The sequence below is a fragment of the Pseudophryne corroboree genome, chromosome 5 (assembly GCF_028390025.1).
Source record: "Pseudophryne corroboree isolate aPseCor3 chromosome 5, aPseCor3.hap2, whole genome shotgun sequence".
Classification (NCBI taxonomy): domain Eukaryota; kingdom Metazoa; phylum Chordata; class Amphibia; order Anura; family Myobatrachidae; genus Pseudophryne; species Pseudophryne corroboree.
In genome coordinates, this window is record NC_086448.1 from 764,098,168 (window position 1) to 764,124,512 (window position 26,345).

At 45.6% G+C, this 26,345-nt stretch overlaps 1 protein-coding gene across 2 annotated transcripts in view; it reads right to left on the reverse strand.

Moving 5' to 3' along the window:
• The window catches only part of NCALD (neurocalcin delta), a 192,353-nt gene that overhangs the window by 18,087 nt on the left and 147,921 nt on the right, over nt 1–26,345 (reverse strand). For both annotated transcript variants that reach the window (XM_063924216.1, XM_063924217.1), the window contains exon 2: nt 12,633–13,029. In XM_063924216.1, coding sequence (XP_063780286.1) covers nt 12,633–13,010 — 378 coding nt within the window. In that variant the 5' untranslated portion in view covers nt 13,011–13,029. The remainder of the gene's footprint in view (nt 1–12,632; nt 13,030–26,345) is intronic.

The window sequence follows — 26,345 nt, forward strand, 5'->3', positions numbered from 1 at the left end:
CTGGTGCCTGCGTTAGGCACTGTTTAAGTCTCTCAAATGCCATCTCGGACTCGTCTGTGTGCGAAATCCGATCAGGCTTGTTTGAGGAAACCATCTCCTGCAAAGGTAATGCTAGAATGGAAAATCCTGGGATCCAGTTACGGCAATACCCACACATTCCTAAAAACGTTCTGATCTGTTGCTGGGTTTGAGGCAGAGTCATGTCTCTAATTGCTTGAATTCTATCAGCGGTCAGGTGTCTCAGTCCTTGTGTTAGACAGTGTCCCAAATATTTTACTTTAGTTTGGCATAATTGTAACTTGTCTTTGGAAACCTTGTGTCCTATGTCTGAAAGATGAAACAGGAGCTGTTTCGTATCCTTCAGGGATGCTTCCAATGAATCTGAACACAGTAGTAAATCATCCACGTACTGTATCAATATTGATCCACTCTCTGGTTGGAAAGACTGTAAACAATTATGCAAAGCCTGAGAAAATATACTTGGACTATCTATCAAACCTTGTGGTAATCGAGTCCAGGTGTATTGGACTCCTCTGTATGTAAATGCAAACAAATATTGGCTGTCAGGGTGCAGAGGTACCGAAAAGAAAGCGGAGCAGAGGTCAATAACAGTGAAAAATTTTGCAGTGGGAGGGATTTGCATAAGGATGACAGCTGGATTTGGCACTACGGGGAACTGACTCTCAACTATTTTGTTAATCCCCCTTAGATCCTGCACTAGCCTGTAACCCCTCCCCCCACTCTTTTTCACAGGGAAGATGGGACTATTGGCAGTGCTGGATGTTCTTACCAGAATGCCCTGTTGTAGCAAGCGCTCTATTACTGGGTAAACTCCTAACTCCACCTCTGGCTTCAGAGGGTACTGTGGGATTTTTGGAGCTATCCTACCATCTTTTACTTGTACAACTACCGGAGCTACGTTTGCCATTAATCCAGTGTCCTGTCCATCTTTAGTCCAAAGTGACTCTGGTATCTGGGATGTCATTTCTTCTACCTGGGAGGGAGTCCTATTTGTCATAATGGTATGTGACATTAATTTTGATGGGGAGTCTAACATGTCTCGCACTTCCTGAGCGTGATTCTCAGGTATGTCCAAGAATACACCTTCAGGAGTACAATAAATGACGCACCCCATTTTACACAATAAGTCTCTTCCCAGGAGATCAGTCGGTGCCGATGCAGCCAGCAAAAAGGAATGCTTGGTATGTAAAGGCCCTATTGTAATCTCGGCTGGTTTGCTAACAGGGTAATGCTGGACTACTCCCGTTACTCCCATGGCTGGAATTGTCTTACCAGTGGTTCTCATGCCCACTGTCGAATTTATCACTGATTTGGCCGCCCCCGTATCTACAAGAAAGTTTAACGATTTACCAGCTACATTAATTGCAATTTCGGGTTCACTTCCAAGACTTGCAATCAATTTTACTGGCTGCATATTACAGGTATGGCCACACCCCTATTTGGTATGGTGACCTCCCTGAATCCCGCTGGCAGCAACTACCTGTGAAGGGGTTAAATGGGAACTACCAGAGGCTTGCCAGTCTCTGTTCGGGGGGTATCTTTTTGTTTCCCCTGCATGTGGCTCATAACTCAGTTTCTGTGGACCCTGCTCCCAATGTCGTGTGTCGTGTCGTTGTCTAGGGGGTTGATAAGACTTTGGTATGTTTCTCGATTTACAGTCTCGTGCAAAGTGTCCTTCTCTATGACAAGAATAACAGGTTACCACATTTGACTTACCCACAGGGTTTGGTGATTTATACAAAGGCTGCCTTGTGGTCAGGGCCTGTATACTTACGGCCATTAACTTATCACCTTGTAATTCCCTGTGTCTGGTGATATTCCGATCGTGATAAACAGCTGCCTCTCTCAAAGTAGCCACCGACAGACCTCGCCAACATGGTTGCGTGGTCTGTACCCTTGTCTTTAATGCCTCTTTTAAGCCATCCATTAGTACAGACACTGCTACTTCTCGATGGTTTATGTTTGTTTTAATGTCCTCTATGCCTGTGTATTTAGCCATATCTAGTAATGCCCTGTGAAAATACTCTGCAGCTGTTTCTGACTCCTTTTGTTTAATGGAGAATATCTTGTTCCATTTAACTACAGCTGGGAAATACTCCTTTAACTGTAAACTTATCCTTTTTACATTATCTTTGTTGTACACATCTGTAAGAGGTACATCCTGATCCAATCCACAGTCAGCTAAAAATTGAGCCGAGTCGACATTGGAGGGTAAACAAGCCCTCAGCAATACCTGCCAGTCTTTGTTATTGGGCTCTAAAGTGTTCCCTAGGTCTCTGATGTATTTCTGGCTAGCAACTAAGTCTTTCCTAGGGTCAGGGAATTCAGACACTATGGTTCTTAATTCCATTCGGGAAAATGGGCTATACATGGCAATGTTCCTAATGGGAGTGACTCCTGTGGTGTCTGTTTTCCCATTTGGAACAGCTATCACCCTAACAGGATTAAGTCTAGCAGCATCATTCTGTGTAGATTCTACAGCCTGTGGTGAAATGGTTTCAGCATAGTGTATGGTGCCGTACTTACCCGTAGATACGACCTCACCTGTCCCTCCGCTAGGGGCCTTTGTTACTAATCTTAAGGGTTGGGCCGTGCCTACTGTAGTTTCTGATATGGTGGCTGCTAGAGAGAGCGCCGATATTGTTGCCGATTCGTCCTCTTGATCACACTCCTGGGGAAAGTTCAAAACAGGGTACAACTTGCACGGGTTAATACTTGCATTGGTTAACTTATTAACATTTACACAGTTGCTAAGTGTTTGTTTGTTACACCTTAGTGCGTCATTCTCCGCAACCAATTTCTCTCCCGTTACGTAAGGTGGTGGCGGGGCCGTGGCTATCAGTTTCTTGATAGGGTTAGATCCCGCCGCCTGAGCCAATCCTCTCTGTATTTCACCCTCCTGTTGCCATAACTGCAAATAATCATAATGTTTGATTCGTCTCTTTGTTGATTTAATGAGACATATCCTCCTCCTTAGATTTTGTAACACTTCTGGGCTAAAGCTACCTACTCTTGGGAATTTCTCCCCGTCATGTACAGTCATTCTCTCCCATTCATCACATAAAACCTCTGTGTGTGAACCGTATTTTTCACACATTACGTACCTTGCCGACCCGACTGGTCGGTTTACTGAATCAACCCGAACCGAGGTTGATCGCCCCCTACCTGAACAATTGGCCCCCATACCTGTAGGCGTTGCTTTCTTCAGCCAACCCTTACAAAAACCAAAATGTTCAAGATAGGCTGACGGTGGCGGTTTACCGAGTACCCCACTCACTCGCCCACGCCGACCAATACGACCTACACACTGTCCTAGTGCTGGCGTACTCGACCCAGGGCCCCTATGAACCTTTGTTTACTGGAACATGTGAGTGTGTTCCGCAGAGCATTGACCCTTTCCAGTAACTGTTGGTTGTTGGATAATTCCTGAGTGACCAGCGAACTTCCCTTTAGAAAATAAAAAATTACACAAATCACGTCAGAATGTACAAATAGTATTTATGACCCGTTTCGTACACAAATGGTACTGGTCAGATTTAACTAATGCACACAATTACGTGCGGTACAATCGTTCAGCACATAAGCAACTAATCTTATGTGCAGAGCGACCAGTGGAATCGAAAATTTCGGCTGCGAATTCCTTCAGCATGAGCTTTAATGGCCTATATGGGTTCTGCACCAACCCCCTGGGTTGTGCTCTTTTCTCTATTTATAGCGGACTTCCTTGTCTGCTGTACCTAAACCTCCTGGTCTGTTCTGGACCTCCTGGTCTGTGCTACAGTGTGACCTCCTGGTCTGCTATACTGTAATGCTCAGATTCTATGTTTAACAAAGGATGCCTCCCTAGCCACCATGTACGTCACTTACATGCATGTACCCTGCGAGAACTCGACTTCTTGTGGTTCAACCTCAAAAATTGTATAAACTTATATATACAAAACACTCACTCATCACATGTACACTTTTGTTTCTATTTCTGCGCAGAAATTTTCTTTCCTTTAGACCAGATGTGTTGTAAATTTGGAGAAGGATCTGTTAGTCTAAATTTCGGACACTAAAATCGATTTGCGCTATTTATCGCGTTGCCACCTTTTCGCCTGTTAAAAATAACACTAGCGTGTGATTTGAGTTACGTGGGCGTACCCGGGCGCTCCGTTGCGTAATATACGCTGCGTGCGTCGGCCTTTGAGTTGCGTACGCGAGTCTCAGCCCTTTGTTAGAGACACGTGTACACAAAGCAAATATCCACCGTAACACAATTTACACGTTTATCAATGTAGATGATCCTCGATCATCTACCGAACACCACACCAATCTCTCCTTGTATCTTTAGGTAGAGCTGCGTGCGTGCTTTGCACTTTATCCCTTAATGTATTACTTTTACACTTTAACTATGAAATAGCGACAAATCTCTCTTAGCACGTTTATCAATTATAAAATGGCAAACAGGAGAGTGATATATGAAAATACACGAATAAAAGAAATGCAGATATGCGTGTGTGCGTACGCAAGACAGAAATAAACAGTTTTAAAAGACACTAGCGTGTTGTTCTTACCTCCGGTTCCGGATTCCCTCAGCACCCTTTACTAAGCAAAGCAGACGCTTATCCAGACAGCACTACAAGGAATATGACCTCCCGCCCTTTGCTGATGGATAATGTCTGCTGAAATTACCTAGCAGAGATATGTGAAGGACGGACGAGCCGCCAATTGATAAAGCTAAATATTTATCTTACTTAAAACCCTTTAAGAGACCTAAGAACACTGTACGCTATTGACGTCTGGAGTACCGTAAGGGTACGCACATTGCGTAACAATCGCTTAGCCGTAGTCGAGACGCTCACGCGTTACGTTCGCTCACGGCCAAGAGATCACAGGCAGGCCCGCTATCGGCTGCTGACTAACGTTATGGTTCGCTATAGCGTAGCGGACGCTCGGGACCACGAGGAGATCACCAGCGGCGCAGACGCTCACAATGTTAAACCTTTATATGTAAACCATGAACAAGGGCCCTCATTCCGAGTTGATCGGTCGCAAGGCGAATTTAGCAGAGTTACACACGCTAAGCCGCCGCCTACTGGGAGTGAATCTTAGCTTCTTAAAATTGCGACCGATGTATTCGCAATATTGCGATTACTAACTACTTAGCAGTTTCAGAGTAGCTCCAGACTTACTCTGCCTGTGCGATCATTTCAGTGCTTGTCGTTCCTGGTTGACGTCACAAACACACCCAGCGTTCGCCCAGGCACTCCCACCGTTTCCCCGGCCACTCCTGCGTTTTTTCCGGAAACGGTAGCGTTTTCAGCCACACGCCCCTGAAACGCCGTGTTTCCGCCCAGTAACACCCATTTCCTGTCAATCACATTACGATCGCCGGAGCGAAGAAAAAGCCGTGAGTAAAAATACTTTCATCATAGTAAAGTTACTTGGCGCAGTCGCAGTGCGAACATTGCGCATGCGTACTAAGAGGATTTTCACTGCGATGCGATGAAAAATACAGAGCGAACAACTCGGAATGAGGGCCAATGTATTATACAGAAAAACCTCAGTGTAGTGATAGAGTGTAGATGCAACACAGTGTAACCTTATTAACTTAAAAGCTGTTCGAGCGTCACCGACGCTCTGAGAATACTTAACACTATAAGAAATACACAAATACCGGGCTTAGGGTCTAACGCCTTATATGAATGTTATACTTGCAAAAGAACAATACAATACAAATCATACACTACCAATATAACATAGACTAACTAACCAGGTAACTACACAGGAAATACAATACAATTACGTTTAAGGAAAATGAGAGAGAAAGAGGAGGAGAAAGAGAGAGAGAGAGATATGGCTCACAATAACAATAAAGACAATATGATTGCGGAGAAAACTTATGCACAAGGGGAACGATCGCATGCGCCTCGATATCCAGCTCCCGATTATCAGCAATGAGAACCGTTGAAGAGAGTGCGCTGGATACGATCGGCTTGTCTATTTATGCCCCACACACAATACAATTCAATGGTCCCTACAATCTCATTGTTCATTGGACACAGGAATTCGTCTTCGCATTATAACAAAAGGTCATAGGTTGATTCATACAGGTGGGCTGAGACCATTTCCAACTGCTCAGGTGGGTGGGAAACTAGGTTTCCCGCCGCATGGATAAGTAAGTGCAAATAATAGTAAATGGACATAAACTTCTTATGTCCATAACTATTCGCACGAGCGATTAATCCGCTCCAAACCAACACCGGAATATTGCTAATTAAATACTCTTCCGATGGATACTAAACACCACTGTATGACCCATGTCTGACCCTTCGTATCAAACAAAGAGGGTTCTCTTTGTCCATGAACATGCTACATTAACTAAACTTTCAGAATCTATCAAGGGGACCATGATCTACAAAATACATTATATAGTTAAAATATGTAACGAACGAGTCGCCCGCTAGACGCACATAAACTTTACCGTAAATGCGCACACCGTGCGCCTGCGGGTGCCCGCAGCGGCGAGTATGCGCACGCACGGCAGGGCTCATGAACGTGCAACAGGCACTCGCATGAGGTGCAAATATGGCAGTGTGTAGCGTGATATTTTTCTGACTTTGACAACAGTAAACAACAAATACTTTAGTGTTTGAACTTTGAGTCAAATGGAAGGGTTCTGGGTGCTACTCAAGTTAGACCTTTGTGGGGCTTATTAAGTAATATAAATCCAGAAAGGAGATGAATGGAACACAGTATTTAGCACATCCAATGAGCATTATGAATCCTTTTAGATGCTTTTTGGTTTATTTAATGTGCCAGCTGTCTTCCAATGCCTTGCTTACGGTATATCCAGAGATTATTATGAAATCCGTGTTCATTTATGTGGATTAATATAAATTATCATTGTGCGTTTCGTCTCCTAGCAACAGGGAGACTTTACCTGTCTCGAAAAAGTCTCCCTGTTGCTAGGAGATGAAACGCGTTGACACTACTTCCGCCTCCTCATCTGGTCTCCCTGCGTTCTCATGTCTCCGTCTGTGGGCTGCCGCAAGTTATCGAGCAGCCGCGCTATCCAGCTCACAGCCTGCAGTATCGACTTTCCTCCGGGACTTCCATACTCACCCACGGCCATTTATGGTGTGCTATCCATCGGCGAGGTGTTTACTGGAGTGAAGTTATTTATCTATTGAGCAAATATCATTGTGGACTTACTGCTAGATCTATATCTTTACCTAGAACCATCTGTGTATTACAAGGAGCCCCGTTTATGTGCACTCCGGGACCAGCACGGTGGTAATTATTGGATCCTTACTATTTATCTAATTACATGTGACTCTAAAACAGCTCACTAACGTTACCTACTAACGGGCCATTAGGGCAATACTTAACCCAGATGGAGACTATCTAAACTTGCACTGGGACGCCAGTGAGAGATATATATATGAACGTTCAGAGAGACTTTTTTCTGAGGTAGTTACACATTTTTTACTCATGTCCTATTAAACTATAATCTACCTAAGCGCTAGCGCCAAATAAGTGATATTATTTATTTGGTAATAGTTGCCAGATTATCATCACCACACAACAGTATGGTGACAGCATAACAACTTTACATGTATACAAAGACCAGGAATTTTCTCTAAGGAAACTGCTTTAATACATGTGGATGTTTCATGCTAGTGCCAAATTGTACTGGATCTAGTTCATCTGACACTTACCGCCACATCATACATCTCCGCCTATGCGTGTATAAATAAAAGTTACCAGTCATTGGGGGATATTCAATTGTTTGAAAAGTCAGTTGGGAGTCTATTAGATAGGAAAAAAACAGACACCCAACTGACTTTTCAGACAATTGAATTCCACCCACAGTCTCTTTTCTCGCGACGACTTCAAGCTGTAGCCCTGTGCAGATGAGCCCATTTGTCATGTGCTGGGGTAAGTACATCATGTATAAGAGAAAGTGGGCGACCATAAGTACAGCAGGCGAAGCTGCCCCGTGTGCTTATCCACATGGAGGAGACAAAGAGGTTATAACAAGATTGCAATTTTGAAATGTATGTGATGCTTAAGATCCAAATGAATGATGTTTTCTGCCCAACTGCTTTAAAAATAATACAGTATATATATTTCTACTGTATATAGAATGCTCTGCAATGAATGGACTGCAATAAATTACAGAAACATTACATGGAAAGCAATGAGACAGATCAAAAGAGAAAGCATCAGAGTAATCCTATCTATTCATCCAGATTTACATAACTGCCATTTACGCTTGTAAAGAATTGTCACATGCTCAGCTGCTAACCAAGGAAATAAATGATACAGACTGCTCGAAGGTCCTACATACAGCAGCATATTACATAACATCCGTATCCTAGCCCGTGGCAGATAGCCAAATGGAGTATAATGCTAAGAAGTTTCATTATTATTATTAAAAATAATAGTTGTTACAAAAATGTATAAATCTGAATGTTAATCTGCAGCAGTTTGGCTTTTAATACACAAGTGTCTCTTAAGGTGGGTACAAACTGATAGATATATCTGCAGATCAATTGACCTGCAGATATATCTATGGACGGATTAGGCAGTGTGCTGTGCATACACACTGCCCGATCCGTCGGGGACTGACGTCCGGAACTGGGCGGGCGTGTACACACGGCCGCCCAGTTAAGCTGTCAATCACCGCCGGCTGCCGCAGCATGTGTACGGGTGGCCGGCTGGTTGCCCGTACACACACAGCGATGCACCAATATATCGGTAGATATATTGGCCGTCGGTTGTGCTGCGGGGCCGACGCGATATGTCTGTGAACGACGGAGTTCACAGACATATCGCCCGAACACACTGGCCGATGGACCCGCGAACGGACAATATATCGGCCAGTGTGTACCCACCTTAAATGACACATCAAAAGATGCAGTAAATGAAACGCGTGGTCTCCAGATGTTATAATATCTCAGTAGGTAATTATCCTCCTCCTTTCTCCACCAGGTAAGCAATCATCTTATAGTCACTCACTCCAGCAGAATTACACCAAAAACTGGCTTCCATAGTACAGAATATATTATGTTTAATTTGTAAAACTTGCTTTAAAATATATTCGGAAATTCTAATAATCCTAACCTATATATAAATGCAAAAGCCCTCACACACTGACCGACTCATCACTAATTCTCTTACTTCCCGATATGTTGGAAAACTGAAATTTAACATAGGTAATCTTTAGGTGGGAAATAGGAAAACCACGTAATTCGAATTTTAATAAGTCTCCCCTAAGGGGGTTGACATAATGACATCGTCACCGATGCGTAGCTTGCATTGCGTGAACGAGAATGCTCAAATGGACAATCGGATCAAAATTTTGATTGCACCAAATACCAGTGTGTGGAATTTAATAAAACTACAAAAATGGTCCTGTCACTTTTTACCGCATCCGCTACGGGTGCTCCTCAGGTAACGCCAAGAATCATGGATTAATATTTACTTACATTAAGATGTCTCAATAGATCTCTATAGATTTACCGAATTTTTAACACTCATTTATATTTACAACCGTGAAAATCAGAAAATCCCGTGCGAAGAACGGGTAAAACAGCTAGTTTCCATATAAAGAAGTGTCCTCCGTTAACTATCCATTTGATTCAACGAAACTTAGAGCGGCGCTGAGTGATGTGCTTGTGAAATAACCCATCTCAGGTTGAGGTATCACGAGCCTGGTCTGGCATGCAGTACTGACTAGCTCACTCACCAGGTGGAGAGAGAAGGAAGAGAAGATTCACATACTGGGACAACACTCTAAAGCTTGCGAGAAGGCAGTTAGCTTTTGTTGATCCTTCTGCTTTAAATACATTCTTGTGCCAAAGGCCATCCTAGATCCTTATCACATTTGCTGCTGAATTTCCCCTGATAACTTCGACAGTGGCACGGCAAAGCACAAGACTTTGCTAAACCATGACAAAATATTGTATTTAAAACGTCAAAGTGTAGCAGTCAAGAAAATAGCTTTGCTTAAATTCCAAGGTCTCTGTGATGTCTATAAATAGGTGTCATTCACCTGCTTGTAACACACACAGCAAATAAATAAATAAAATGTGGTAGTATGTACAAAAGTTAATATAGGTTTCATAATTTGTGTACATTTAGTTTACTGGATTGGAAATGCAATTAAATGAAGCATAATCAGTGTTGTTATGGGTCCTACGTCACATCAGCGCTAACTACTGCCTCATAGCTAGCCGTGGTGTCGCCATCGCACCCAGCGCTTAATTCTGGAGATGTAGTTTACCACGACTAAGCCCCGGGCATTAGCCATGGTAAGGTGCATCTCCTGTGTTAAGGGATCCGGTCTGAAGATCGACACTGTCTAGGTCGACCACTATAGGTCGACAGGGTTGGAAGGTCGTCAGGGTTTCTAGGTCGACATGTGTTAGGTCGACAGGTCAAAAGGTCGACATGAGTTTTTCAAAAAATGTTCTCCTTTTTTTTAACTTTTTCATACTTAACGATCCACGTGGACTACGACTGGAACGGTAATGTGTGCCGAGCGAAGCGGTAGCGGAGCAAGGCACCTTGCCCGAAGCTCGCTTGCCATGCGAGGGGACACGGTGCACTAATTCGGCTTCCCGGTCACTGTACGCAGAAAACGACACCAAAAAACCCAAAAAAACCTCATGTCGACCTTTTGACCTAGAAACCCTGTCGACCTAGTGACGGTCGACCTATAGTGGTCAACCTAAACACTGTCGATCTAATGATCCACACCCGTGTTAAGTACCTGGCAATGTTTTTGCACCTGCTCCAGCGAAATCGCAGGCCGATTTTGAGTAATTTTTTCGTCAATGCCTTTCTACAAAATAAAAAAAAAGTGAAAAAAGTGAAAAGTCATTAATGAAAATGCTTTAAAACCGGGCAAAAACAGCCCACAGTTGAATATGCAGGGGGGTGAATTCGATAGCTCCGAAAGTGTGGGAGCTAATTGAATACGCCCCTATGTCAGCAGGTTGGGACAAAAACCACCCATGGAGATCTTAGGTCACGAAATAGAAAGAAAAGACAGATGTAATGCTGTACAAGATGGCCGGAACTGCGGGTTGCCGGCCGAACTCGGACGTTTTTCTTAAAGGGGCAATCATTTACACTGCCATCTCGGACAGCATTACATTCAGCCTAGGATCGGCGATGCCAGATGCACTAAATTAAAGGGGTAAATTTACTAAGTAGTGATAAGAGCGGAGAAGTAAGCCAGTGGAGAAGTTGCCCATGGCAACCAATCAGCACTGAAGTAACATCTATAATTTGCAAACTTTAAAATGATACAGAGCTGCTGATTGGTTGATGGGGAAATTTCTCCACTGGCTCACTTCTCCGCTCTTATCACTGCTTAGTAAATGTTCCCCTTAAGTAGTGATGCGGAGTATGGATGGCACAGGAATGTATAAAGTAACTGGGTCTGTTATGTTGGCTTATATACTGTGGACACTGGCATGGAGATGTGCTGGACTCTGTGCCATCTGTATATTATGGACATGAGGTGATGTAATATTCCCTGGCAGCTGCTCAGTACTTTATTTACTTTCTCACATAATACGTGACAGTGATTGAGGCAGATTCCATTAATCACAATGTTTTCGGGCAGTGTGGCTGAGCGCGTAACAGGTTCCTATGGTTGTTTTATACTCGTAGCTCTATGGGAGGTGAGCACACACAAGCAAGGTTTAATTGCTGGCATAAAGTAGGTGTTAACGTGCCAGGTTGTGGCAGAACCACATGGCTAATGAAATCTGGCCTTAGTTACCATCCTTCATCAGCCACCTCAGAAGAGGTCACACAGCAGCCACAGGATACCTGTGTGCAGTCACATCCCTCTTCTGACAAAAGTTTGTCACTCACTTTAAAATAAATAAATATTAAAACTACCATTTTTTTCTTCATATTACGCCTTGTTGAAAGGGATTGATTCATCAAGAAGTGAAAAGAGTGGAAAAGTCATCTAGTGAAGAAGTTGCCCGTAGCAACCATCAGTATTGAGGTAAAATTTATCAAGTACAATCTAAGCCGATTGGTTGCTAGTGGCAACATCTCCACTGGTCCATTTTCCACTCATTTCACTGCTTGACGCAACAACCCCAAAGCATGTGAAATTCTATGTTGCTGTTTGTTTTAAAAATCTAGAGAATTGCTTCCCTCCTGCCACCTGAGGAGGGTAAACACCTGACAGATATGTCGGTGGAGCCGCTGTCACGCTGACAGAGCGTGTACATACTTACCGATTGGCCGCCCCATAGTTTGGTCCCTGTCATGCAGATGGGCGGGCATTTGAATTGGACTGCACAGCTGTGACGTCAGCCCCCACAGCACGATGCGTCAATATATCTGCAGATACAGCGGCCATCAGCTGTGCTGCAGGGCCGATGCGATATGTCTGTGAACAACCGGCCAGTGTATATCCAGCATTAGAAAAAGTTGGGGGGTGGGGGGGGTGGGGGGGGGAGTGATATCTGCATGCATTTTAAAGTTGGATGAGTGTACAATTCTGAAACATTACTTCAGGGAGCAGAAATGCCTTGTCCCACTTCTGAGACCTATAATAAAATGCTAACACTACTGTAACCATGACAACATACCTGTACTATTTCCAGCATTTCCGATTTGCTGATATAGCCGTTCCCATCCAGGTCATACATGCTGAACGCCCACTTCAGCTTCTGTTCCAGCTTCCCCCTGGACGTCACGCTCAACGCAATAATAAATTCTCTAAAATCAATTGTCCCATCGCCGTTAGCATCAAACGTACGGAATACATGTTCTGCAAATTTCGAAGCGTCCCCGTAAGGGAAAAAATTCCCGTATATTTTCTTAAACTCCTCCATGGTTAAATGTCCACTTGGGCAGTCTCTCAAAAAGCCTTTGTACCACTCCTGGATCTCGTGCTCTGTAAAGTCCGTGCTTTCTAGCAAGTCCTGCATAACCTCAGGACGTAGCTTGCTGTTCTGTTTCCCCATGTTGGCGTGTGGCTTTCAACTTAAGGTAAAAAAAAACAGAAAAAAAACAGCTGTTAATCTTTTGCACAATACAAATAGATGGTATTAAACACATGTTTAGGCCATGCCCTTTTCACATTACCTAGCCTTCACTGCACTACGCTACAGTATGTCACTTGAGTAAAATCCCTCCACATCTGTCTTGCATTTGACGCAGAATCAGGACATGGGCGCATATTTGTTTACAGGTCAAGCACAAGTTAGACTTTTTAAAGTAATTTATCCTTGTACTGTTACCTTAGATATTCTGCGACATTTTTTTTTTTTTTTTAAAGGTCTTGTAGAAATGAAAGTTTTATGGGGGAAATTCAATTGTTTCATCACGGCCATAGCTCCTGGCGCACTAATCAATGGTTTGTGCCATGGACTCCCCACTATTTCTAATTGCACCCTCCTGAAGTGCCGAGCAGAAATCTGCCCAAACTCAGGCTTTTGGACGTCCAAAAGACCGCACGCTTTACACTTCTAGACCCAGGTCATTTGGGTGTGACATGTGCGATAAGTGCACAGTAACTCGCGCCCACCGACACAAACAATTGAATATCGTCCGTCACTTTCGACGGGAGCTGCGTGCTCGAGAAAACAACGAATAGTTGTAAAATGGGATTTTGGTACCTACCGGTAAATCCTTTTCTCTGATTCCACAGGGGACACTGGAGAGCTTACGCTGGGGTTTAGAGGCATAGGGGGACATTTACTAAGCAGTGATAAGAGTGGAGAAGTAAGCCAGTGGAGAAGTTGCCCCATCAACCAATCAGCAGCTCTGTATAATTTTATAGTATGCAAATTATAGATGTTACTTCAGTGCTGATTGGTTGCCATGGGCAACTTCTCCACCGGCTCACTTCTCCGCTCTTATCACTGCTTAGTAAATGTCTCCCTAAGTTACCAGAAGCTGGCACATATCAATTTAGAAACAATTTGGTGAAGCGCCTCCCCCTCTAATACCCATCATCCCCCAGTTAGAAGTTACAATTGTATGTGAACATTAGTTACCTCTAGACAAAAGCAATACATCAATAAATGAAACCATTAAACAATTAATTTTTTTTTACATAAACTGTCTATTTCTAATGACATTACCACATATATAGTCATGATTACAAAAGTACTATTAAACGGATGCGAAGAATTGCGAAAAATAAATAAAAATAAATCAGTATATGTTTAGAAGTGCACATAAAAAGGCAGATCTAGATGCTGGTCTAGCACACATCTACCACTGGGTGGTGACAGCTACAAGAAAATGAAATTCTAACCAGCCATGGGTGGTCTATATGTATAATGTACAAAATGAAAGAACGTCAATAACATTTATTTAGCTAATGCTAAAATGACTAAAGTATAGATGTATAAGACTCTAGCTGAGGGCATTTTATTACCTTTCTGTAAAATGACAAAGACTCAGTGATGCAAAAGGAACCACAATAAAAACATCAGTAAATGCAACCAGTAATATAAAAACAAACTGCTAAAACACTATCTAGACCAGGGGTGGGGAACCTTTTTTCTACCAAGGGCCATTTGGATATTTATAAAATCCTTCGGGGGCCATACAAATATTAATCAACTTAAAAATGGAGTCCGTGCGTACCTAAAAATGGGTGTGGCCAATTAAAATGGGATGTGATACACATATGCCCCCACAGTGCCAGATACACAAATGCCCCCACAGTGTCAAATACATATTGCCCTACACATGCCCCCCCACCCCACTGTGCTGTTCACCGCTGCTGCTGTGTGTCAGGGGAGGGGAGGAGAGTGTAGCGTGCAACTCTCCTGCCCTTAGTGCTCTGTCCAGCGGCGGCGTGTCTCGGCTGTCAGGGGCCAGGCAGGGAGGAAAGCGCAGCTATGTTGGGCGGTGGTGGCGGCGGCGTGTAGGACCTGAAACCAGCCGCCAGTTCGTGAGCCAATCAGAGTTTGCGGACTGGCAGCGGCGGCTCCTGATTGGCTGCCGGTCCGCGAGCTCTGATTGGCTCACGATCCGGCGGCTGGTTTGAGATCCTACCCGCCGCTGCCGCCGGACATAGCTGCGTTCTCCTCCCTGCCCTGACAGCTGAGACACGCCGCTACCGGACTGAGGGGCGGCGTCTCGCTGGCACACAGCAACAGGTGGTCCAGAACAATCGGCTTTGCGGCCCGGAGGTTCTCCACCCCTGATCTAGACCATTGTAACATGTAAGTATAGGAGAAACAGAATGTCTATGTAGGAATATAGGGGTAATTTAGGATTAATGATTGGTGGCTTTAACTGGTGGATTTAAAAACTATATTACATATTAAACAAGTCTTATTTATATTTTATTCCTGTTTTAAATCCATCGCTCACACAGCTACCAATCACCAGTGCCTGTGATAAACAGTTAGTAAATCTAGCCTGTAATCTGAGCAATGGACCCTGTCGTATGGATTCAATGGAACGGAGACAGCCATACATTCACAAAAATTTTTACAATTATGTAAATATGCAAAGTTACAACTATAGAAGGTTACACTCAGGTCTGCTCCAGTAGCACTAGCTTGTATTATGGGCCTAATTCAGACCTGATCGCAGCAGCAAAATTGTTCTCTAATGAGCAAAACCATGGGGGTCATTCCGAGTTGTTCGCTCTGTATTTTTTTCTCGCAACGGAGCGATTTGTCGCTAATGCGCATGCGCAATGTCCGCAGTGCGACTGCGCCAAGTAAATTTGCTATGCAGTTAGGTATTTTACTCACGGCATTACGAGGTTTTTTCTTCGTTCTGGTGATCGTAATGTGAATGACAGGAAGTGGGTATTTCTGGGCGGAAACTGGCCGTTTTATGGGTGTGTGTGAAAAAACGCTACCGTTTCTGGGAAAAACGCGGGAGTGGCTGGAGAAACGGAGGAGTGTCTGGGCGAACGCTGGGTGTGTTTGTGACGTCAAACCAGGAACGAAACTGACTGAACTGATCGCAGATGCCGAGTAAGTCCCGAGCTACTCAGAAACTGCTAAGAAGTGTCTATTCGCAATTCTGCTAATCTTTCGTTCGCAACTTTGATAAGCTAAGATTCACTCCCAGTAGGCGGCGGCTTAGCGTGTGCAAAGCTGCTAAAAGCAGCTTGCGAGCGAACAACTCGGAATGACCCCCCATGTGCAGTGCAGGTGGGGCAGATAGAACATGTGCAGAGAGAGAGAGTGTTAGATTTGGGTGGGTTATTTTGTTTCTGTGCAGGGTAAATACTGGCTGCTTTATTTTTACACTACAATTTAGATTTCAGTTTGAACACACCCCACCCAAATCTAACTCCCACCTACACGGTTTTGCCCATTAGAGAACAATTTTGCTTCTGCAATCAGGTCTGAATTAGGCTCTATGCTAGGCGTATGTTACTCAAGTTTTAAACATTTTGCTCCGTTGCAAAAGTCTTTAAACACACACACACACACACACACACACACACACACACACACACACACACACACACAGTTACTCTTTATCACAGCTGGAACAACTCTATCTTGTATGAAAAAAATAAATACAAAAATTGTGTCAAACGTCTCCTAAACCTTTCCAGGATTTCAGAGCTGTTGTACTGCACTGATGAACTAGTAGTAAGGTTGGAGCAGTCTTCAGGTTGGAATTTTGGCCCAGATTTATCAAGCCTTGGAGAGTGATAAATTGCACGGTTATAAAGTACCAGCCAATCAGCTCTTTACTGTCATTTTTCAAACACAGCCTGCAACATGGCAGTTATGAGCGGATTGGTTGGTACTTTATCAATGTGCTATTTATTACTCTCCAATGCTTGATAAATCTCTGCCTTTGTCTCTGCACTTTGGGCGGTGGCATCCTCCGAGTACCCAAGGGCCACCCATGGACAACCTTACAATAAGTAGTGTTTCACAGAAGCCTCCGCTATTCAACAGAACATGAAAAGTTCAGCCAACAACAGCCCAGTCCCAATTCTAAGACATTATTTCCATTGCTCACATGATCCATTTTTAGAAGACGGATATAGTAATTCGGTGCCTGCTTTGTAAGTATGCCATGTGTGGGTGCCAGCCAATATACTGAAGAAACAGAATAATAAACACTTCCATATAACGTGGGTATTCTGCTGTAATACATGTAAAGTACTGTGCATCGTACAGCTAAATAAGGTGGCTGTAATTAGGTTTCAAGAAATCAAAGTGTCTCCTTCTCAGCCTCTATGTATAAATAATACAGTGTCCTCATGATAATTGTAAGGAAGAGACTGTATAGTTTTAATGTCACTGACATCCAAATGACGTACATGGAATTTATTTTTGCCGTGTATCAGAGGCCAATAAACTGAGCTTCCAGGTCATAATGATGATTACATTCGTTTCTAACCAGAAAAACATGTTGTACTAAGGAAAATATGAATGTTTCTAGTGGTCTGGTATTTATGCATTATTGGGGGACTTCAATTCCGGGTGAAGGGTGCGAATTGCGTTGCCGTGGTGTTTTTATATTTTTACTACATTTTATCAAGGCAATTAATTTGGGTGTGGTTAATCAAATCGACAGTGTCTATGTCGACAATGTTTAGGTCGACCTCTATATGTCGACAGTCACTAGGTCGACATGGATGGAAGGTCGACAGGGTTTCTAGGTCGACATGTGCTAGGTCGACAGGTCTAAAGGTCGACATGAGGTTGTTGTTTTTTTGTGTCGTTTTCTTCGTAGAGTGACCGGGATCCCAAATTAGTGCACCGCGTCCCCTCGCAAGGCTCGCTTCGCTCGCCATGCTTCGGGTATGGTGCCTTTGCTCCACTACCGCTTCGCTCGGCACACTTTACCGTTCCAATCGTAGTCCACGTGGATCGTTAAGTATGAAAAAATTCAAAAAAAGAAAATAAATGTGAAAAACTCATGTCGACCTTTAGACCTGTCAACCTAGCACATGTCGACCTAGAAACCCTGTCGACCTTCCATCCATGTCGACCTAGTGACTGTCGACCTATAGTGGTCGACCTAGACACTGTCGATCTTCAGACCGGATCCCAATTAATTTATGGTTACTGATAAAACTTAATTTTATATATTGGAACTACTTCTGAAAGTCTGAATACCGAGGGGCTAATGGCGCGATGCTCACAAAATATTCCAGAACTCAAAAAAAAAAACCCCATCTGTATCTGTATCTGCACCTGTTCTCTTTCAAGTGCAAAGAAATGACTGCAAACTGGCACACGTGTATGTGTCTGCAGGTCAGAATAAGGCGCCTTAACTGAACCCACCCTATGTCACACCACGCTTTCCTCTGTAGAGTATACTGTCATGGACCAACTGGGATAAATGGATGAGGTGCTCACTACTAGTATTAGCAAAGCCAGAAACCAGGATGCAAGCCTAATGCACCAGGGGTTTTCCCCAGGTTCTCCCAGCAGGAGGTTTGGACTTTCTTGCACCTGGCACGGAGGTGGCAGTCCCCTGAACTGACCGCTAGCTTCATTAGAATAGTCATCAAGCTGAGATCTGGTACTGCACACGTCAGGTCTTTGGTTAAGCTGCTGGGTATATGCAGGGAGGATAGTCAGTCAAGCCTGAGCAGGGCCGGACTGGGACTAAAAATAGGCCCTGGCATTTTAGAAGCACACAGGCCCACCTCTGTGACTCCTCCCCTTACTATTCCTGACTCCTCCCACTTATTAGTCTATGTTCTTACAAATATAATTAATATTCTAACAACATACAGGCGTACATCATTCTCTATTAAAATATACTCAACCAGTGGTTGAAGTGGAAATTTTTAAGTGGGGGTATGGAAATGTGAGGTTTGTAATTAAGCGCGCTCCGGAAAAGGGGGCGTGGCCACTCAAATGGGCGTGGTCACTCAAAAGGGGGCGTGGTCTTCAGTGTAGTTTACCACACCATACACCCCTTATACGCATTATGCACCACAATAGTAGGACCCCTTATACTATCTAGTACTGCTGCCCCTTTCACATTATACCACACAGTATGAGCCAAAATTCACATTACAGCACCCGGTATGAGCCGAAATTTACATTATATGCCCCCGATAGTGCAGTGCCAGGTATACAAATGCCCCCACAGTGCCAGGTATACAAATGCCCCCACAGTGCCAGGTATACAAATGCCCCCACAGTGCCAGGTATACAGATGCCCCCACAGTGCCAGGTATACAAATGCCCCCACAGTGCCAGGTATACAATTGCCCCCACAGTGCCAGGTAAACAATTGCCCCCACAGTGCCAGGTATACAAATGCCCCCACAGTGTCAGGTATACAAATGTCCCCACAGTGCCAGGTATACAAATGCCCCCACAGTGCCAGGTATACAAATGCCCCCACAGTGCCAGGTATACAAATGCCCTCACAGTGCCAGATCCACAAATGCCCCCACAGTGCCAGGTATACAAATGCCCCCACAGTGCAAGGTATACAAATGCCCCCACAGTGCCAGGTATACAGATGCCCCCACAGTGCCATGTATACAGATGCCCCCACAGTGCCAGGTAAACAATTGCCCCCACATTGCCAGGTATACAAATGCCCCACAGTGCCAGACAATTGCCCCCACAGTGCCAGGTATACAATTGCCCCCACAGCAGCCAGTGCTGCAGCTACTTACCGCTGCTGCACTGCTGCTGCTGCTCCTCCTCCAGGCTGTGAGGGACGGGAGTGAGAGCGCCGGGCGCCCGCCAGCGCGGCTGTGTCTGGCGCGGCAGCGTATAGCGTTCAAACCAGCCGCCGGTTCGTGAGCCAATCAGAGCTCGCGGACCGGCGGCTTCTGATTGGCTGCCGGTCCGCCAGCTCTGATTGGTTTACGAACCGGCGGCTGCTTTGAAGTCCGCTATACGTGCCGCGCCAGACACAGCCGTGCTGGCGGGCGCCCGGCGCTCTCACCCCGTCCCTCACAGCTCTCCAATCCTGACAGCTGAGACGCGCTGCCGCCGGACTGAGCGGCAGCGCGTCTCAGTGACCGCTGGACCGGCCCACGTGGCCATCGGCCCTTCTGGCATTTGCCAGAAGTGCCAGATGGCCAGTCCGGCCCTGAGCCTGAGTATTCTTTGAGGCGTCAGATGAACCACGAGGTTTTCGCACAAAGAGGAGTCACAAGCAAAGCAAAGGTCAAAATACCAGGAGATCACTATAACCGCAGGGTAATGCAGAAGGATATGTCAGGAACAAGCCAGGGCATACACAGGAGCCACAATAATGCTGGAGCTAGTTATGATTAGGTTAGGCACGTCCAGGGTGGTGTGGCTACTGGTATAAATCTGGGGAAGTGCCATGCCCCCTCTCCTATAGCAGAGGAAGTGTTGGCAGAGCTCAGGTTCAGGGTGAGGTAGGGATGATCATGATAGGAGTGCCTTTTCTTCCCCTTTTCTGCAATTTGTACCAGCTCATTCATATGCTCCTTACCTCTTTAAGCCATCTTTTTACATACACGTATTAGAGGATATGTTAGATGTATACCCTGTTATACTGATTTCTGAATATCAATATGATGGTTACATATGAGGAGCAAGATTGATACATTTATTGCTACAGTGTGTTCTTGAGGCATACTAGATATTTCTGCCCAGACAACAAATTCAATCAGCAATAACCTGCCAATACCTGAGACGCGGATCAGGGTGTTATATATAGTGGACATTTTTTACCAAGAAATTACCAATTCTACTAATAATAGGCTTACCGGTACACTGCACTGAGAAAATCAATAGTATTTGCACTAAGACAATTACAGGATCAGTTTTTACTCATATTATGGAGATTTATATCCTAGATCTTGAATAATTATTAGATTATTTCGCTACTACCTCTCTAAGGGAACATATGATATGCAATCGATGGGGAGATTGTATGTGCTATGAAGTTTGGACACATACTAATCAACACTGTTATTGTTACTTATATTCTACGCCAGTAGCATCCATTATAACAGGCTGAAATTTATGGTAAATCTATCTATAGGGCTACCGCTTCTTGTTTCAGCCGACTATATCATCCTACAATTTGTCTCCTCTTGTTAGGGGACTGTCAATGCTTATTATTGCAGGAACTATTGTAAGGATCAATAACATTGACCCTGACCAGGTCACGTGTATCTCCCCACGGTGTGTTCATACCACGCGTAAAATAAGATTTTACTTACCGGTAAATCTATTTCTCGTAGTCCGTAGTGGATGCTGGGGACTCCGTAAGGACCATGGGGAATAGACGGGCTCCGCAGGAGACAGGGCACTTTAAGAAAGAATTAGGAATACTGGTGTGCACTGGCTCCTCCCTCTATGTCCCTCCTCCAGACCTCAGTTAAGGAAACTGTGCCCGGAAGAGCTGACAGTACAAGGAAAGGATTTTGGAATCCAGGGTAAGACTCATACCAGTCACACCAATCACACCGTACAACTCGTGATAAACTTACCCAGTTAACAGTATGAACAAGAACAGAGCACCAGATAAACCTGATGCAACCATAACATAACCCTTATTTAAGCAATAACTATATACAAGTATTGCAAAAGAAGTCCGCACTTGGGACGGGCGCCCAGCATCCACTACGGACTACGAGAAATAGATTTACCGGTAAGTAAAATCTTATTTTCTCTAACGTCCTAGTGGATGCTGGGGACTCCGTAAGGACCATGGGGATTATACCAAAGCTCCCAAACGGGCGGAAGAGTGCGGATGACTCTGCAGCACCGAATGAGCAAACACAAGGTCCTCCTCAGCCAGGGTATCAAACTTGTAGAACTTTGCAAAAGTGTTTGAACCCGACCAAGTAGCTGCTCGGCAAAGCTGTAATGCCGAGACCCCTCGGGCAGCCGCCCAAGAAGAGCCCACCTTCCTTGTGGAATGGGCTTTTACTGATTTTGGAGGCGGCAATCCAGCCGCAGAATGAGTCTGCTGAATCGTGTTACAGATCCAGCGAGCAATAGTTTGCTTTGAAGCAGGAGCACCCAGCTTGTTGGATGCATACAGGATAAACAGCGACTTAGTTTTCCTGACTCCAGCGGTTCTGGCTACATAAACCTTCAAAGCCCTGACTACATCTAGTAACTTGGAATCCTCCAAGTCACGAGTAGCCGCAGGCACCACAATAGGTTGGTTCAAATGAAAAGAGGACACCGCTTTTGGCAGAAATTGCGGACGAGTCCGTAATTCTGCCCTGTCCATATGGAAAACCAGATAGAGGCTTTTATGTGACAAAGCCGCCAATTCTGACACACGCCTAGCCGAAGCTAAGGCCAATAGCATGACAACCTTCCACGTGAGATATTTTAACTCCACGGTTTTAAGTGGCTCAAACCAGTGTGATTTCAGGAAACTCAACACCACGTTAAGATCCCAAGGTGCCACTGGTGGCACAAAAGGGGGCTGAATATGCAGCACTCCCTTTACAAACGTCTGAACTTCAGGAAGAGAAGCCAGTTCTTTTTGAAAGAAAATGGATGAGGCTGAAATCTGGACCTCAATGGACCCCAATTTTAAGCCCAAAGTCACTCCCGACTGTAGGAAGTGAAGGAAACGGCCCAGCTGGAATTCCTCTGTAGGGGCATTCCTGGCCTCACACCAAGCAACATATTTTCGCCATATACGGTGATAATGTTTAGCCGTCACGTCCTTCCTAGCCTTTATTAGCGTAGGAATAACCTCATCCGGAATGCCTTTTTCTGCTAGGATCCGGCGTTCAACCGCCATGCCGTCAAACACAGCCGCGGTAAGTCTTGGAACAGACAGGGCCCCTGTTGCAATAGATCATGTCTGAGAGGCAGAGGCCATGGGTCCTCTGTGAGCATTTCTTGTAGTTCCGGATACCAAGTCCTTCTTGGCCAATCCGGAACAATGAGTATTGTTCTCACTCCTCTTTTCCTTACGATTCTCAGCACCTTGGGTATGAGAGGAAGAGGAGGAAACACATAAACCGACTGGAACACCCACGGTGTCACTAGTGCGTCCACAGCTATCGCCTGAGGGTCTCTTGACCTGGCGCAATACATTTGTAGCTTTTTGTTGAGGCGGGATGCCATCATGTCCACCTGTGGCAGTTCCCATCGATTTGTAATCTGTGTGAAGACTTCTTGATGAAGTCCCCACTCTCCCGGGTGGAGGTCGTGCCTGCTGAGGAAGTCTGCTTCCCAGTTGTCCACTCCCGGAATGAACACTGCTGACAGTGCTTGCACGTGATTCTCCGCCCAGCGAAGAATTCTGGTGGCTTCTGCCATCGACCACCCTGCTCCTTGTGCCGCCTTGGCGGTTTACATGAGCCACTGCGGTGATGTTGTCTGACTGAATCAGCACCGGATGGTTGCGAAGCAGAGGTTCCGCTTGACTTAGGGCGTTGTATATGGCCCTTAGTTCCAGGATATTGATGTGCAGACAAGTCTCCTGACTTGACCACAGACCCTGGAAATTTCTTCCCTGTGTGACTGCCCCCCACCCTCGGAGGCTTGCATCCGTGGTCACCAGGACCCAGTCCTGAATGCCGAACCTGCGACCCTCGAGAAGGTGAGCACTCTGCAGCCACCACAGAAGAGACACCCTGGCCCTGGGGGATAGGGTGATCAGCCGATGCATTTGAAGATGCGATCCGGACCACTTGTCCAACAGATCCCACTGAAAGGTCCTCGCATGGAACCTGCCGAAGGGAATGGCCTCGTATGACGCCACCATCTTTCCCAGGACTCGCGTGCAGTGATGCACAGACACCTGTTTTGGTTTTAAGAGGTCTCTGACCAGAGTCACGAGCTCCCGAGCCTTCTCCGTCGGGAGAAAAACCGTCTTCTGGTCTGTGTCCAGAATCATGCCCTAGAAAGGAATCAGCTGCGACTTTGGAATATTCAGAATCCAGCCGTGCTGTTGTAACACTTCCCGAGAGTGTGCTACGCTGATCAGCAACTGCTCTCTGGACCTCGCCTTTATGAGGAGATCGTCCAAGTATGGGATAATTGTGACTCCTTGCTTTCGCAGGAGCACCATCATTTCTGCCATTACCTTGGTAAATATTCTCGGTGCCGTGGACAGACCAAACGGCAACGTCTGGAATTGGTAATGACAGTCCTGTACCACAAATCTAAGGTACTCCTGATGAGGTGGATAAATGGGGACATGCAGGTAAGCATCCTTTATGTCCAGAGACACCATAATATCCCCCTCTTCCAGGCTTGCAATGACCGCTCTGAGCGATTCCATCTTGAACTTGAACCGTTTCAGGTAACTGTTCAGGGATTTTAAATTCAATATGGGTCTGACCGAACAGTCCGGTTTCGGTACCACAAACATTGTTGAATAGTAACCCCTTCCCTGTTGAAGGAGGGGAACCTTTACCACCACCTGCTGGAGATATAATTTGTGAATTGCCGCTAACACTATTTTCCTCTCTATGGGGGAAGCTGGCAGGGCCGATTTGAGGTAACGGTGAGGGGGCATCATTTCGAATTCCATCTTGTATCCCTGAGATACAATCTGTATAGCCCAGGGATCCACCCATGAGCAAACCCACTGGTGGCAGAAATTTCGGAGACCTGTGGAGCCCCAGCGTCATGCGGTGGATTTAGTGGAAGCCGGGGAGGACTTCTGTTCCTGGGAACTAGCTGTATTGTGCAGCCTCTTCCCTCTACCCCTGCCTCTGGCAAGAAAGGACGCACCTCGGACTCTCTTGCCTCTTTGTGATCGAAAGGACTGCATTTGGTAATAAGGTGCTTTCTTAGGTTGCGAGGGAATATATGGCAAAAAATTTGACTTCCCAGCCGTAGCTGTGGAAACTAGGTCCAAGAGACCGTCCCCAAACAATTCCTCACCCTTGTAAGGTAAAACCTCCATGTGCCTTTTTGAGTCGGCATCACCTGTCCATTGCCGAGTCCACAGGACCCTTCTGGCAGAAATCGACATTGCATTTATTCTAGAGCCCAGTAGGCTAATGTCTCTCTGGGCATCTCTCATATATAGGACTGCGTCTTTTATATGCCCCAGGGTCAGTAATATAGTATCCTTGTCCAAGGTATCAAGTTCCTCAGATAAAGTATCTGTCCATGCTGCTACAGCACTACACATCCAGGCCGACGCAATTGCCGGCCTTAGTAGGGTACCTGAATGTGTATAAATGGACTTCAGGATACCTTACTGCTTTCTATCCGCAGGATCTTTTAGGGTGGCCGTATCCTGTGACGGCAGGGCTACCTTCTTAGATAAGCGTGTCAAAGCTTTGTCTACCCTAGGGGAGGATTCCCAGCGTAACCTGTCCGTTGACGGGAAAGGATACGCCATAAGCAACCGTTTGGAAATCTGCATTTTTCTATCTGGAGATTCCCAAGCTTTTTCACATAACTCATTTAACTCATGTGAAGGGGGAAAGCTCACCTCTTGCCTTTTTTCCCCAAACATATAAACCCTCTTGTCAGGGACTGGGTTTTCCTCTGAGATGTGCAATACATCCTTCATTGCTATAATCATGTAGCGGATGGCTTTAGCCATTTTAGGCTGCAACTTTGCATCATCGCCATCGACACTGGAGTCAGAATCCGTGTCGATATCTGTGTCAACAATTTGGGATAGTGGGCGCTTCTGAGACCCTGACGGCCTCTACGCTGTAGGAGCAGGCATGGGTTGAGACCCTGACTGTCCTAAGGCTTCAGCTTTATCCAACCTTTTATGCAAGGAATTAACATTATCATTTAAAACAGGGGTGGGGAACCTCCGGCCCGCGGGCCGTATAAGGCCCGCAAAGCCGTTTCGTCAGGCCCACCCGCTCCTCTCAGTGAGACACGCCACCGCACAGTCCGGCGGCAGCGTGTCTCAGCTGTCACCACACGGCGCAGAGCGTGGCTATTGTCGGGCGGCAGCGTGTAGGACTTGAAACCAGTTGCCAGTTCGTGAGCCAATCAGAGCTCGCGGACCGGCAGCCAATCAGGAGCCGCGGTTGCCGGTCCGCGAGCTCTGATTGGCTCTCGAACCGGCGGCTGGTTTCAAGTCTTAAACGCCGCCGCCCAACATAGCCGCACTCTCCTCCGTGTCACCGCCGAAAGGAGCGGTAAGCGGGACGGGGGGACGGGGACGGGGGGCATCTGTATACCTGGCACTGTGAGGGGCATTTGTATACCTGGCACTGTGGGGGCATCTGTATACCTGGCACTGTGGGGGCATCTGTATACCTGGCACTGTGGGGACATCTGTATACCTGGCACTGTGAGGGGCATTTGTATACCTGGCACTGTGAGGGGCATCTGTATACCTGGCACTGTGGGGGCATCTGTATACCTGGCACTGTGGGGGCATTTGTTTACTACCTGGCACTGTGGGGGCATCTGTATACCTGGCACTGTGGGGACATCTGT